At 37.7% G+C, this 15,307-nt stretch overlaps 1 protein-coding gene across 1 annotated transcript in view; it reads left to right on the top strand.

The window, feature by feature from the left end:
- LOC126188085 (integrin alpha-4-like) overlaps positions 1–15,307 on the top strand; it is a 521,321-nt gene that overhangs the window by 299,727 nt on the left and 206,287 nt on the right. Inside the window, exons 10-11 of the mRNA XM_049929540.1 lie at positions 1,330–1,432; positions 14,606–14,785. Coding sequence (XP_049785497.1) covers positions 1,330–1,432; positions 14,606–14,785 — 283 coding nt within the window. The remainder of the gene's footprint in view (positions 1–1,329; positions 1,433–14,605; positions 14,786–15,307) is intronic.

Here is a 15,307-nt window from a genome sequence, read left to right as displayed (position 1 = left end):
GACCTGCTATATTGTAGCTAAATGATGAAGAATCTTTCTTTCTATGTATTCGCAGCACATTACACTTGTCTACATTGAGATCCAATTGCCATTCCCTGTACCATGTGTCAATTCCTGGCAGGTCCTCCAGATTATGCAAAGGACAATGATAGCTTCTGAAAATTCTAAAAAATGCATGCTTGTTTGTGTTGACATACAATAGAGGAGTAATGTATTCTTTGGCAGGACTGTGAACCACAAACACTGATTTGCTACAAAATAAATTACGTATCCAAAACACTCATACTGGTTAGTTACAAAAATATAGTTTTGTAAGTATACAAAAAACCTGAAAATAACGTATTTCTCATGTAATTCCACAATGAAACTAGGGAATGATTGTTTTGAATGAGTATAGACCTATCATTTTCAAAAATTTTACAAGAACAAAATTAAGTTTAAAGCCCACAATTAACAATAAAAGTACAAGATTATTCTGGCATTTGTGAATGTTCAAAATTTCACAATATATCACAATACAAACACGCCAAAATTACGCAAACAGTGAAATATCTGAATCTAATACTTTAAATTTGCACACAATCTTGTATACATGGTCTCACACAAAGCAAACTTACTAAGTTGTCTTTATATATAAATAAAGGTACGTTTTGTATGGATTTTTCACTTAGTTGATTCTGTGCACATTTATACACTGGCATGCTGAAGAAGAAAACTGCAGCATGAGTTTATCTCAGTCACAATCATTGAAATGTCAGGTGTATATGTATGGTTAAAAGAGTAACAGGATGAGTTTACCATTCTCCCCTAGCCATCAGACCCCTGGAATTTAAACCCAATGGAGACTCTGTGGCATGACCTATATCAGGCTGTTTATGACATGGATCCTCATCTGAGAAGTATAAAGCAGTTGGCCACAACACTCAAATTGGCATGGCTTCACAACCTTGCCATTATCTTCCAGGACATCAGCGAAACTTTGCCTGCATGTTGGCGCCACAAAAGGTGGTTTTTCAGGGTTTTGGCAGTTAGTCACATTAATGTGTCTGGACCTTGTAGGTACTTAGTTCTGTGTTTTTCACTGATGATTTAATCTTCAGGGAAAGCGTGTAAAAGCAAATTACATTATACTTTTCATTTTTTTCATTCTTTGCACCTCACTGCTCATATTTTTCACACATAAAACATACTTTAACCATTTTAGGTTTATTTACTGCAGGGATACGGCTTCATATTCTAGGTGATATTTTATTTGCCATATTCTGTGATTGTTCCATATATATCTGATTAATTAATACACTGTACATTATTTAATATTCATTTTTACAGAAGTCTATGAAGCTGTATCAGAAAATTGATGGTCAGAATTCTGGAGGTCAGTTTGGTTTAGCAGTTACATCTCTAGGTCAACTGAATCGAGATGAATGTGATGGTGAGTCAGTCTAGTTTCTTAGCGATTTTCTTTTAAAAATCGTAAGCAATGTAGGCTCTATAAAATAACTAAATAATTAATCTCATTAAGTCATTCATTTTAGGGAAGTTACATTACATTAATTTTAAGAACTGTTACATATGAATTATTCCATATTTTTATGTTAGTTTCATATCCTTAATATTTTAAGACATTAGCGTTACAACTGAAGTATAGGGGGTGATCTTACTAGCCAGATTATTCTTGGCTTTAACTGACAAGTCCATTGCCAGTGAAGGAGAGGGAATAAGCTTGCATATAGACAAAGGAAACCTATATTATGCAGTTTGCTGTCTCTTCAGCTCAGTAAAACATTAGTAGGAGTAATTAACTACTTTATCATTTGGAAAGGAAGTCATAATCCTATTTTCTGAGATCAGTCATGACTAATTGCAAAGTATCCTCTGTTTATTTTCATCTGCCATTTTACTTATAGAATGAGTAACGCTGGAGCTAATTGCTGCAAATAATGGTGTGATGGCCATGCTGTTGTGTCACATAACACAAACAAACATTGGATTTTGAAACTTTATTTCATACAGCATGACAGCACAATGTACAATAACAAGGAACTATCCCCAGAGGTGATGCAAAGTCTGTTTGTCCAAATCTTGAGTGTTGTATGATAGGTAACAGTTAACAGCACACATACATTAAATCTGGAAAGCTCATGTTGGGCTAAATGTAGGCAAGCATAGATGTCACTGGCTTTGACAAACTAGATTTGAGTGGACATGCACAACTGGTGTTGTGAACTCATGCTAGAGGCTAATGGCAGAGCCTCAGGTGTCGATCCCCACATCCACAGCTAACAACTCTTAGCTTGTAACATGAAGTAACTTGTGTGGTTTGTTGGCATGTGGAATTGCTGGTGCAACTGGCACCACACACTGACCTGAAAGGTAGTGGTAACTGGAGGTTTACCACTCCCCTCCCCTCCTCAGGGTGGGAACCCAAATATAAAGCTGGAAGTGTGCTGACTGGCGATGGGTGTGCCATATGGTCAGCAATGGGAACCAGAGAGAATGTTGTAATGATGTCAGGACTCCAGAGTGGCAGCTACCCCTCTGGTGCACTCTCCAGTGAAGTCCCTGGCTGGTAATAATGATCTGAAGTGGTGATCTGCCTCATGGTGCAGAAGCTGGATACAAGCCTGGACTCTCCTCCTGTTGCTACAGTATCCTGGAAAAGCTAATGATGGAGAAGAGTGGGCGAGCTCTTCATTGGCCTCCAGCTCTTCTATTACTGAATGATGGGTAAATGGTGATTTGTGGAAGGTTTGGTGAGAAAAGATGTGGGGGAGAGGGTCACATATGCTTAACCAGAGCTACTTCTGGTGTTGCATGATTGTCTGGTCTCTGGTATCAACAATAAAAACCCTTCACCTGTATTGCTGACAAATGGGAGAATGTGAACCATTGATGTTGGTGGTTGAACCCCTAGGCTCACACATGCATGCCAGTTGGGAGTTGGGAATGTTGGAGAGGGAGGAGTGACTGTGGAGCTGGATGTGGACAGTAGTAAATGCAGGAGAGAACAGGGTTGACGTTCATGTACCATCTCTGTTAGACTGTTTTCAGGAAATGCTGATTCCCTGTATGGGGAAAAAAAAAAAAAGGTCAGGGCATCTTCGTGGACGCATCTTGGACTTACTTTTTCATCTGCTGTTTGAATGCCTAAATGAACCTCTCTGCCCCTCCAGTTGATTGGTGATGGAAAGGAGATGAGTATATGTCTTTCACTCCAATGTTAGCACAAAAATTCTCAAAAACCTATGCCTGAACCTGTGGACTCTTGTTGGTCTCTAACATCTGTGGTAGTTCCTCGATGGTGTAAATCCTTGATGGCAAAATTATTGTGTATTCTGCAATAGTTGTTTGACATGTTAACAATGGATGGTATCTGGAAAAAGTCAAGGTGCACTTGTTTCAATGGTTTGGTGAATGCTGACTGTGGTGAAAAAAACCTGTTGTGGGGCCACCTGCTGTTCTGTGCATCTGCTGAACTGGTGGATGAGGCTCTATATTTCCCAATCAGTGGTCAGGCAATAAGTGTGGAACCAGGTGAGCAGCTTGGCCCCCATGTACCTGATCCCGGAGCTTTGTTGTAAGGTTGTTGGGTCACTAAATGTGCTGCAGTACGCTGTGTGGTTAAGCGGACCACACCACTGACTACAATGAAATGATGTTGCAGGCCACAGTAATACCAAAGAGGACTAGATAGTTGCCTGATCAGTTGCTTTGTCATCCTCTCTTTATTATCAGCTAATACAGGACTGAATTTTTCTTAATTTCCTCTAATCCAGACAAGTTGTAAAAACAAGTAATGCTAGACTAAAGACAATAAATATAATTTATATACAGAGTGAAGTAGTACAGTCAATGCTGTGTGGTTTTCAATGTTTGGTGTAAGTAAAGGTCTCTGTCTCCACAAAAAAACTGTTGTTCACTATTTTGTTAGTTAATGGTTTAAACTAACACCTCAGTATGGTATCTATGTTCAACAGCATGCACATGCACACACACACACATGCACACACACATGCGCACACACACACACACTCACACACATACACACACACACACACACACACACACACACACACACACACACACACAGATACACTCACTTGGTTCAGGTCCCAGTGACATTTACCTGGTTTTGTCCAGAGAAAAGTTTCATCTACATCTACATATATACTCTGCTAGCAACCAAGCGGTGTGTGGCAGAGGGCACTATTCATGCCATAGTCATACTTCCCCCCTCTGTTCCAACTGCAGATCGCGCAAAGGAAAAACGACTGTCTGAACGCCTCAGTACAAGCTCTAATTTCCCTTATCTTTGAATGCCGATGATTGCAAAATTTGAAAGTTGGTGTTAATAATATTTGCTCTACATCCTCAGCAAAGATCATATTTTGGAATTTAGTGAGCAGCCCCTTCCATTTAGTGCGTCATCTGTCTACAAGTGTGTCCCCCTTCAAACTTTCTATGAGATTTGTAACACTCTCATGATGGCTAAATGTACCAATAACAAATCTTGCCATTCTTCTTTGGACCTTCTCAGTCTCTTGAATCAGACCCAGCTGGTAAGGGTACCACACAGACGAACAATAAGGCTGGACAAATTAACGTATTGTAAGCAATTTTCTTTGTTGAAGGACTGCATCACTTCAAGATTCTACCAATAAATCACAATCTAGAGTTCACCTTACCCATTACTTGTGTAATTTGATTGTTCCATTTGAGACCATTTTGAATAGTCACACCCAGATACTTGATGGATGTTACCGCTTCTAAAGACTGGGCATTTATTTTGTACTCATGCATTAATGTGGATTTTCACTTTGTTATATGCAGTAGGTTACACTTACTAATATTGAGAGATAACTGTCAGGCATTACACCATGCATTTATTATCTGCAAACCCTCATTGATTTGTTCACAACTTTCATGTGATACTACTTTCCTGTGGACTAAAGCATCATTGGCAAACTGTCTAATGCCACTGTCAATACCATCAACCAGATCATTTATGTAAATCATAAAAAGCAGCAGACCTATTACGTTGCCCTGGGGCACACCTGATATTACACTTGTTTCTGTTGAAGTCTCCCCATTCAGGAAAACATATTGCTCTCTGTCTGTTATAAAACCTTCTATCCAACTGCATATGTCATTGAATAACTGTAAGTTTGCACTTTTTGGAGCTAGCAACAGTGTGGAACTGAGTTGAATGCCTTTTGAAAGTCGAGGAATATGGCATCAACCTGGGAGCCAGTAACCAGAGCCTGTTGTATATCATGCACAAACAGGGCCAGCTGTGTCTTGCATGACCGCTGTTTCCTAATACTGTGCTGGTTTCTGCAGATGAGCTTCTCAGAGTCTAGAAAGGTCATTATGTCTGAACACAAAATACTTTCCACGATTCTACAACAAATTGATGTCAGTGAAATTGGCCGGCAATTATGTGCAGCTGATCTTCTACCCTTTTTATAGATTGCTATGACCTGGGCCTTCTTCCAGTCCCTTGGAACTTTCCACTGTTACAATGATCTCTCATAGATGATGGATAAGAATGGTGCTATATTTGTAGCATAGTCAACATAAAATATTACTGGGATACTTTCTGGGCCAGAGTCCTTCCTGGCATCTAAGGATCTTAACTGTTTTACAATCACAGATACACTAAACACTGTGTCAGCCATCCTTGTGTTTGTTCAACAATTTAAAGGGAAATGGTGTTGCAGTCCTCTACTGTAAATGAGTTTTTGAAAGCTAGGTTTAGAATTTTAGCCTTCTTTTTATCATCATCTGTTACATTACCCATACTGTCAGCAAGAGAAGGTATTGAATTATTTGTAGCGCTCATAGATTTTACATACAACCAAAATTTTTTGGGGTTATTTTTAGAATCTGCAGACAAAATATTGCTTTCAAATTTATTAGAAGAATCTCTCATTGACCTTTTGACATCTGCTTTCATTTTGCATAATTTCTGTTTGTCAGTGGGGAAGCTACTACGTTTAAAATGACTGCAAAATGCTCTGCTTTCTCAGCAACTTCCTAATACGTTTGTTGAACCAAGGTGTATCCTTTCCCTCCCCTATATTCTTGCTAGGCACATACTTCTCTAGCATGTGATGGACAATACCTTTAAATTCCGACCAAAGATGCTCAATATCTTTGAGTCCCGCAGTGAATGCTTGGAGCTGACTATGAAAATATGCATTAATAACACTTTAATTTGCTTTCCCAAACAACAAAACTCTATGCTGTTTCTTTGGTTTTTTTGCAACTTCCACGGACATAGAAGCCACAATGACATTATGATCCCTAATATCTTCTTCTAGATTAACTTCCTCCAAAAGATCAGGTCTGTTTGTCACCAAGATATCGAATATGTTCCCATCTTGAGTTGGTTTTCTAACCAATTGCTCAAGGCTGTATGTTGAGAGCACTCCTAGAATAACTTCACACAAGATTTTGCTTCTGCCCCCTGTAATAAATGTGCAATTTTCCCAGTCAGTGGATGCCAGATTAAAGTCTCCACCTGTAACTAATGGATAATTTGGATATTTATTTCCCATGTACTCAAGACTTTCCCTGAAATGTTCTGAAATGCTTCTTGTGGATGCTGGTGGTCTATAAAAAAATCCTATACAATGATCACTGCTTGTCTGATTGACAGCTTTATCCAGACTATTTCACAGTCCAACCCAGTACTGATCTCAACTGCATTTAAACAGCTTTGAACTGCAAAGAACACACCACCTCCCATAACATCAGTCCTATCCTTCCTAAACATTGTCCAATCCGAGTTCAAAATATCACTGCTATTTATGTCTGATTTCAACCAGCTTTTGGTACCTATTACAATATTGGCATTACTACTCTTTATTTTGGAGAGTAACTCAGGGATCTTGCAACAGACACTTTGTCAATTTACTAACATGGGATTTAGCATATTTAAATCCTTTGGAATGACCAGTTCAGAAGAACTAACAATTTTTAAGGTTGGTGCATCCACATCAGTGTCACGAACTGGTAATTTTTCAGTGCTCCTAGTGGTCGGGCACAATGTTCCAATACAGGAAAATATGGTATGTAAATCAGTATTCTTGCTTTGCAAAATAAGAGTATTAGGTGGTAATGTTTTTAATTTAAAGTTTATAGATGGGCCTGGTGGTTTAGTAGTGAAGCTTTTGTTACTTTGCAAAGTAATACATTCGAGAAATCTGAATCAAAATATAATCTTAACTCCTGACCTCCTGAGGTTCACAATATGTAAAATTTTGTAACTAATATTGTGGGTGCCTTTTGACTGTATAATTATTTATTTGTAAATCCCATGTTGCAATTTTGACCATTTGGACATTATCAGGTGAAAATAATGGCACTTTGGCACATGTGACAACTAAATAAATCATCTGACATGACATAACCCAACTCATAAGCTGATTTTGTCACATTTGGTTCCTGATTATTACGTTAATGTGTGTATTGCCCTCTTTGAACTGCATTGTAAATATAATATTTGCACTGTATACTATTAAATTTTTTCTCACATCCTTAATATTGGGCGAAGTAAATCATTCCATATTTGTTTTAGTTTCATATAAAGTAGGAGTTTGTGTCATTGCATGGTAATCTGTGGACTCATGGCTGTTTATTACTGATTTTGTAAGCAGTAATAAAGTGTGAACTGCTCAATTTAAATGTGTTTTAATTATGTTGTTCATATTCTATGTTATTATTGTTCACATCCATTTTTCATAATGTCTCATATTTAAAGGCGATCTCAGAAATTTTCGCTGCAAAGGGTGTTTTTTAGTACATGATTTCTGCTAAAATATATTGTTTGAAGTGATGGTTAATAATGTTTGAACACATTAATATTAATGCTGGTGCATTTCTGGTACTTGCAAGGAAGAGCATTCTTGTCACTAAGAGTACAAAGCATACTCATTTACATCCATACACTGCAAACCACAGTGAAATATGTGACACTCAGTGGCAAGAAGTAATACCATTCAAAGTGGAATTACATACTCATTCTGTCACAAGATGTAATAAAGTTGCAAACCAATTCTGCTAAAAGCTATTATGGATTTCTCCATTAAATGTGCGAAAGTACAAGAAATGAATGCAAACAATAATAAAGTAGAATTTGAGCAATATACTCACTACGCATGTGAATCAAGCTGTTCACACATGGATTCATAAGCAGTAACAAATGTAGGCTCTATTTAAGTCCACAGAACACCAAGAATGTTAACAGCTTCTGCTTTACATGAAACAAAAAATATATGAGGGTTGGAACTTTAATACTGACAACTATTTATTTACAGCTCGTACAAAATAGATCCATGTTTCAAAGTTGTATTGACCTTCAAAGTAGTCACCAGCATTGTGTATAACCAATAGCTAGTGATGTGGAAGTTGTAAGATACTCTTAGCAGTGCCAGTTTGGTCAATGTTTCACAATATCTGTCTGAGGCTATTGTCGTCCCAGGTTGCATGAAATCAATGAGAGTATCCCCTTATAATACCAAAACAGTCACAAAAACTGCAATAACCCAATGTTTCTGTAAAAGTTTTTTCAATTGTACCATGAGAAGCTTCAGGAATGAGTTCAACAAGTTCACGGAGAGTGAGCCTCTGATCTTTGAGTAGCTCACTGTTGACCTTCTGGACAATCGCATCTGAAACTGGTGGTCTTCCACTCCATTCTTCATTGTGAACTTCTTTCTGACACTCAGAAAAAGCCCTGCACCATTGGCAGATGTGCTGAATGGCCATGCACTCTTCACCATAAACCTTAGTCAGTTGCCAATGAATCTCCAAGGGCGGTAACTTTCTTGCGTGGAGAATCTGGATTACTGCATGAACCTCACACTTGTGGGGACCATGATCAACACTTCCATCTTTGATGGCTGCCAAGCCAACACTGAGCAACTTAGCGAAATGTGGATGGGTGGGCTCGAGGGTGGGAGAACCAGTGCACACGACACTGTTGTTGGATTTACCATAGCACCTTCCCTCGAAACTGTAGCTCAATGGGAACCTTACTTTTGGTAAAACCCTTGTACAACTGGATTCAGACTCACCCCCAACAAGACATATTGCAAAACATTACTAAATGCATTCTCCAAGAACAACCTTGGGCAGGTAGTTCAGAACCTCACTCATGCTGGAATTACACTGCTGGGCGTGGGGAAAACAAAACCAATAAAGAGTTGTGTGACATAAACAAAAGTTGATAGGCATGTTTCTACATCTGAAAGATGATGTCCACTTAGATTTCATGCTGCTCGCATAGGAGTGGCACTAGTAGCACCACTATGAGTATAATGATGTGAATCAGATTTGCTTTAAATACACACTGTAACGATTATGAGCATGAGACTGGATGTGGTAAGTTGATGTTAGCCAAGAAATTGTGTAAGGCAACAAAGACACCATTATCAGCACCTCACTGAGTCTGAACAAAGTTGTGTAATAAGATGATGAGAAGATGAATGGTCCTTCTGCTAAGTTGCCGAAAGACTTGCCAGGAATGTAGGACCTGTAGATGATTGCTAGAAGTGGTGATCACAGGAATGTTTGGTTGCAAGAAGACTGTGCTCCAGATGGCCACATGACAGTGCTGGCAGTGCTGGTCATGTAAATGTATGGTCACAAGAAGACCGGCCTCCAGATGGCTATGTGACTCTACTAACAGGGAAGACCATCATGTTCTCCGTATGGCTGTGGCACATTGTGCTGCATCTGCAACACTAATTTGAGCAGCTGTTGGCTGCACAGTGACAAAACAAACTGTTACAAATTGGTTACTTCAAGGAGAGCTCAAGCTAGGTGCCCTGTAGTGTGCATTCCACTGAACCCAAACCACCATCATTTGCGAGTCCAGTGGAGTCAGGCAACAGCTCATTGAAGGGCAGGGCAGAAGTATGTTGTGTTTTTTGCTGGAACCTGGTTCTGACTCTGTGCCAGTAATGGCCATGTGTTGGTTAGAAGAAGGCCAGTTGAGGGCCTGCAGTCAATCTGCCTGTGTGCTGGACACACTGGTCCTACACCTGGAGTGGGGTGTGATTTTGTATGACAGCAGGAGAACTCTCATGGTTATCCCATGCACCTTGACTGCTAATTTGTACATCAATCTAGTGGTTCAACCTGTTATGCTGCCATTCATCAGCAACATTCCAGTGGGTGTTTTCCAATAGGATAACACTTGTCCACATACTGCTATTGTAACCACACATGCCCTACAAAATGTCAACATGTTGCCTTGGCCTCCTCAATCACCAGATCTGTCTTTAGTTGAACACTTGTGGATTATTGATGGACGACAACTCCAGTGTGATCCACAACCAGCATTTTCTGCCTCTGTATTGATCGACCAAGTGCAACAGCCATGGAACTCCATCCCACTGACTGACATCTGGCACCTGTGCAGCACAATGCTTGTGTATTTGCATGCTTGCATTCAACATTCTGGTGGCTTCACTAGTTATTAATGTACCAGCATTTCACATTTGAAAAGGCTTATCTTGTGCGTACGTTAACCTGTGATCCTGCAAAGTTAATCACTTAAATATGTTACCTAGACAAATGTATTCCTGAAATGTCATTACTCTACATTGATTATTTTTTGTTGTGATTTATTTCCCATCAATGTGTACTGAATCTAATGGCAACAAGTAGACCTGAATTTTTTGGGGATGTCCACTTTGAAACTTGTATCAGTGAGTATGAGTTCATTGTAGCAACAATGATTACCACAGTGCAAAATCCAATTAAATCAAGAAGACATATACACATATTCAGTAAAGTTATAAGAAGGCAGTATGTCTTATTTCATTGCATAACTTGGAAATGTAGAGGAGATATGACTTTGATACAGTTGAAAACAAAATCTTACTTCACAAATTAGGGCAAATAGGAATAAGAGGTGTGACAAAGAAGTGGTTCAAATCATACTTGGAAAACAGGGTTCAACGAGTTGAGATATCACAAGTTTCAAACAATTCCCTTATAAAACACCTGTCTGACCCAGCAAATATGAATATAGGCGTCCCACAGGGAAGTGTATTAGGCCCCATATTGTTTCTTATATACATTAACGACTTCCCGCAAAGTATCAGACATGGAGAAAAAATAGTTTTTGCTGATGACAGCAACATAGTAATAACAGGTGAAAATCCAACACAACTGTCAGAAAGAGCAAACAAGGCTCTCAACGATGTCCACAACTGGTCATTAAAAAATAAAGTAACCCTAAATGTAAAGAAAACTAGCTATATTAACTTCCAATTGAACAAGAAACACAATGGCACTAGAATAAAAGTTAATAATAATGAATTAGAATGTGTAACAAGTACCAAATTCGTAGGGATGAATGTAGACAGCCAACTGAAATGGATAAACCATGTCAACATTTTGGCAAAGAAATTATCCACAGCATGTTATGCTCTTAGAATCCTTGCACCGGTGTGCAATAATACCTGTCTTAAAATAACATATTACGGATATCTACACTCAGTCCTCAGCTATGGGATCATGTTTTGGGGAACAAGTGCCAGTAACATACAAACTGTGTTCAAAGTACAAAAAAGAGCCGTAAGGATGATAACAAACAGCAACAACAGGATCCACTGTCTAGAATTATTTAGAAAGCTAGGCATTCTAACTGTTTCTTGTGAGTATATCTTTCAGAACATAATGTTCATTAAGAAAAATCTCAACATGTACAACACAAACAGCCTAATACATGACCATGAAACAAGAGCTTGTCACCACCTCCATCTAGATAGAAAGAACAAGGCAAAGATGCAAAAAAGTATATTTTATAATGGGATAAAACTGTATAACAAATTACCACAAGAAATTAAAGAAATAAATGAGCGCCTCACTTTCAGACAAAAACTTAAATCCTTTTTAGTAAGTAAAAGTTGTTATACTGTAAATAAATATTTAACATAGATGTAGATTATTAGCAACATATGACATTATCACCAAAATATTACATAATTATAAATGTGTGTATGACTAGTTAAAAACCACACAAAATATGAGAAACCTGTTTCATTGTAAATGTAAACGTGTGCTCATGTGTTGTAAACTGACGACATCCATACAATATTTATTGTTCCATGGATGAATAAATAAGTAAATAAATAAAATAAGTAAATAAAAAAGTTTAAAAGAGTAGCTGACAAACCACTGGATGGATTTGTAATTAGAAAAACTGCTTATGATAAGAAGGATTCTCGATGTGTGTGTGGGGGGATTCCCCATGGTATACAGTCAGTGTAAAGAAGTTTTTAAAGAGAGACTATGATTAAAACAAAGGATAAGCCTATAGAAGGGGAGAGGCTGAATGAAAGACATTTGGCTCGCAAGAGGACAGTAGCAGAATGCAATTTTGTCATATGATGACATGATGGAGATCATGGCTGTTGTTTGAAGACAAATGTTGATGGTGTTAGGACAGCAACCAGCCACAAATTTACATTCAGTTCCTTTATTCAAAGGGTACCGTTACCGGTTTTGAATAGTTGAGATTCATCCTCAGACAGTTTACACATTTTCTTTATGACATATAGTGTGTTTTTTTACAGATTAATTGTCATGAAACATCGGTTTGGAGGGTTTGTTTCCATAATATTCATCCAACAGATGTAAATGCATTCCCACTGTATTCTTATTGTTGCACATTTAATTGTTCTCACTGAACACTTTAGATTTGTCACTGAGAAGATTTCTATCGCACACCACATGTTTTGATACAAACAGGGAATCACATCAGTCAGGTATTTGCTGTGTTCCTTGGCTTCTGAAAGGCATTTGACTCAGTATTTCACATAAGCTCATTATCAAAAGTATGATCAAATGGAGTATTATACAGTATTTGTGACTGGATTGAGAATTTGTTGGAGGCTAGGACACAGCATGTTATCTTGAAAGGAGATTCATCAACAGATGTAGAAGTAACTTCAGGCATGTCATAGGCAACTATATTGGGAGCCTCGCTGTTCACATTGTATATTGCAGACTATATTAGTGGTAAAATCAGACATTTTACAGATGATGCAGTTACCTGCAGTTAAGTATTGTCTGATAAAAGATGGTTATATAATTAGTCAGATCTTGATAAGTTTCAAATGCAAATATTGGTAACTTGCTTTAGATGTTTTTAAATATAAAGCATCACACCTTAAAAAGTGGAAAAAGTAGTATCCTTTGGACAACACATCAGTCATTCACAATTTTACAAAGGGTACTTGGAAAGTTCTGTAATACAGATTTATTTATTTAAGTTTTTTGAAGTAATTTCTGCCACACTGAATACACCTCTCCATCTTTCGAAATCAATCCCTAAACCAGTTCTCCCAAGTTTCTGTAGGGAGTAAGGCACACTCATTGGCCCAATCCTTCAGGAGGTCTTCATCACTTGAAAACTGCACTCCTTTCAACTTCATTTTCACATGTAGGAACAGTGCAAAGTCACAAGGAGCAAAGTCTAGATTGTAAGAAGGGTGGTCAAGGAATTTCAGTCCTTACCCCTCAAATGTTTGGTGCATAGTTTGGTGTGGTGAGCTGGAGCATTGTCATGATGGACGAACCAAGTTTCCTTTCGTAAATTCGGTTGCAGGTTCTTCAAAGATTGGCTGACTTTGGAAGGCACTACATCACCTTCAAAGACCCAAACTTTGTTTTGAGTCTTAGTCAGTGCATCATAATACTACAGCCAAGTCTTGTCACCTGACACGATGATATTTGCATACTATTATTGTCTCTTAGGAAACCTCTTTAACATCTCCCAGAACTAAGCCAAACATTGTGTCGTCTCCTCTTCCATCAGTCTACATTCAGAATTACAAAATTCTCAAAATGCAAATAAATTTCATGGAAATTAAGGAATAAATCAAATCAAATCTCATTAGTCATTATAGCATTCACTGAGGCATTTAAGTAGACTATCGACCTGCACTCCATATGGAAATGGAGTGTGAAGATGTCCCAAATTGTGATACAGTGAGGTACTTTCTGCCATCCAATTCACAGTGATATGCACAGTATTGATGTAAATGTAGATGTATGTGGAGATACCAGCATAGATAATTTCCCACTGACAGTCCATGGCAGTTTATTGACTTATTTCCTTACTCACTATTAATATTTGTAAAAACACATAAATTTTAAAAAAATAGATTTGTCTTTGATTTATTTATATTTTTCTGTTATTGTTTACATTTTGTAACTTCATTGTTGAACCTGAATTTTTTTATATGATTCTTTTAAGTAGCTGTGCTCTATCACAATGTGTTCGTGATGTAAGAGTTACAGCGAAATAAAAACATTTGTTTAAAAAAGTGGGAACTGTGTGTATAAAATTAACTTGTTTTCCTTATTTTATATGAATATTATCATAGTGTAAAATAAGTCTGACTTTTCCTATTTTTTTCTTGTATCTAAAATATAATATCATTAACATACAACTTATTTTATGAATGTGATGTAATGCAAATGAATCTGATAGTTTAACAAGGTTGAACCTTGAATTTGCCTGCATGTTGTTTATTTATACACAACCCAAGATGCCTAGGATTTATAATGAGTATTGTTTCAGATGTAGCTGTTGGTGCTCCTTATGAAGACAATGGACGTGGTGCAGTATACATCTATAATGGAGGTTATGAAGGTCTGAAATTGTCACAAAAAATTACTGCTGCCCTTATTTATCCACATCTTCGAGGTTTTGGCATTAGTCTTTCAAATGCAGCGGACATAGACAGTAATGGTATTAAAGGTAAAACTTACATACCTGGAATGTATTTGTTAGTAAAATTCTTGCATTAGCCTCAGCAAACACTATGATGTTGTAATGTGTGGTGCAGATTATTTTAATACATTATATTATGATGTGTTTTGTTGGTCATGAAATTGTACAGAAGTTGACTCAAGGTGGGAAAACCCAAATTACTGAATAATTGCTGAGGATCCCACTGAATTTAGTCTCAGAAACTGACATATGGCTGGGAGAGCAGTGCGATGACTACACGCTCCTCCATATCCGCATCCAGTGACACCTATGGCCTGAGGATGACATGGTGGCCAGTTGGTACTGTTGGGCCTTCATGGCCTGTTTGGCAGGAGTTTAGTTTAGTTCTATCTCATTGAATTATATGATAATTACAAAGGAATTTCCTGAACCTCAACACAATATATTCATTCATTACATTTTACTTTGTCAATTATAAGAGGAGAGAACAAACTTTCCAATACAATTATGTTATCACACATATGGTATTTCTCTCTGTCTGTGTTGTGA

This window comes from Schistocerca cancellata, chromosome 5 (genome assembly GCF_023864275.1).
Source record: "Schistocerca cancellata isolate TAMUIC-IGC-003103 chromosome 5, iqSchCanc2.1, whole genome shotgun sequence".
Taxonomy (NCBI): domain Eukaryota; kingdom Metazoa; phylum Arthropoda; class Insecta; order Orthoptera; family Acrididae; genus Schistocerca; species Schistocerca cancellata.
The sequence above is the reverse complement of the archived record's forward strand: the minus strand, read 5'-3'. Positions and strand labels throughout refer to the sequence as shown.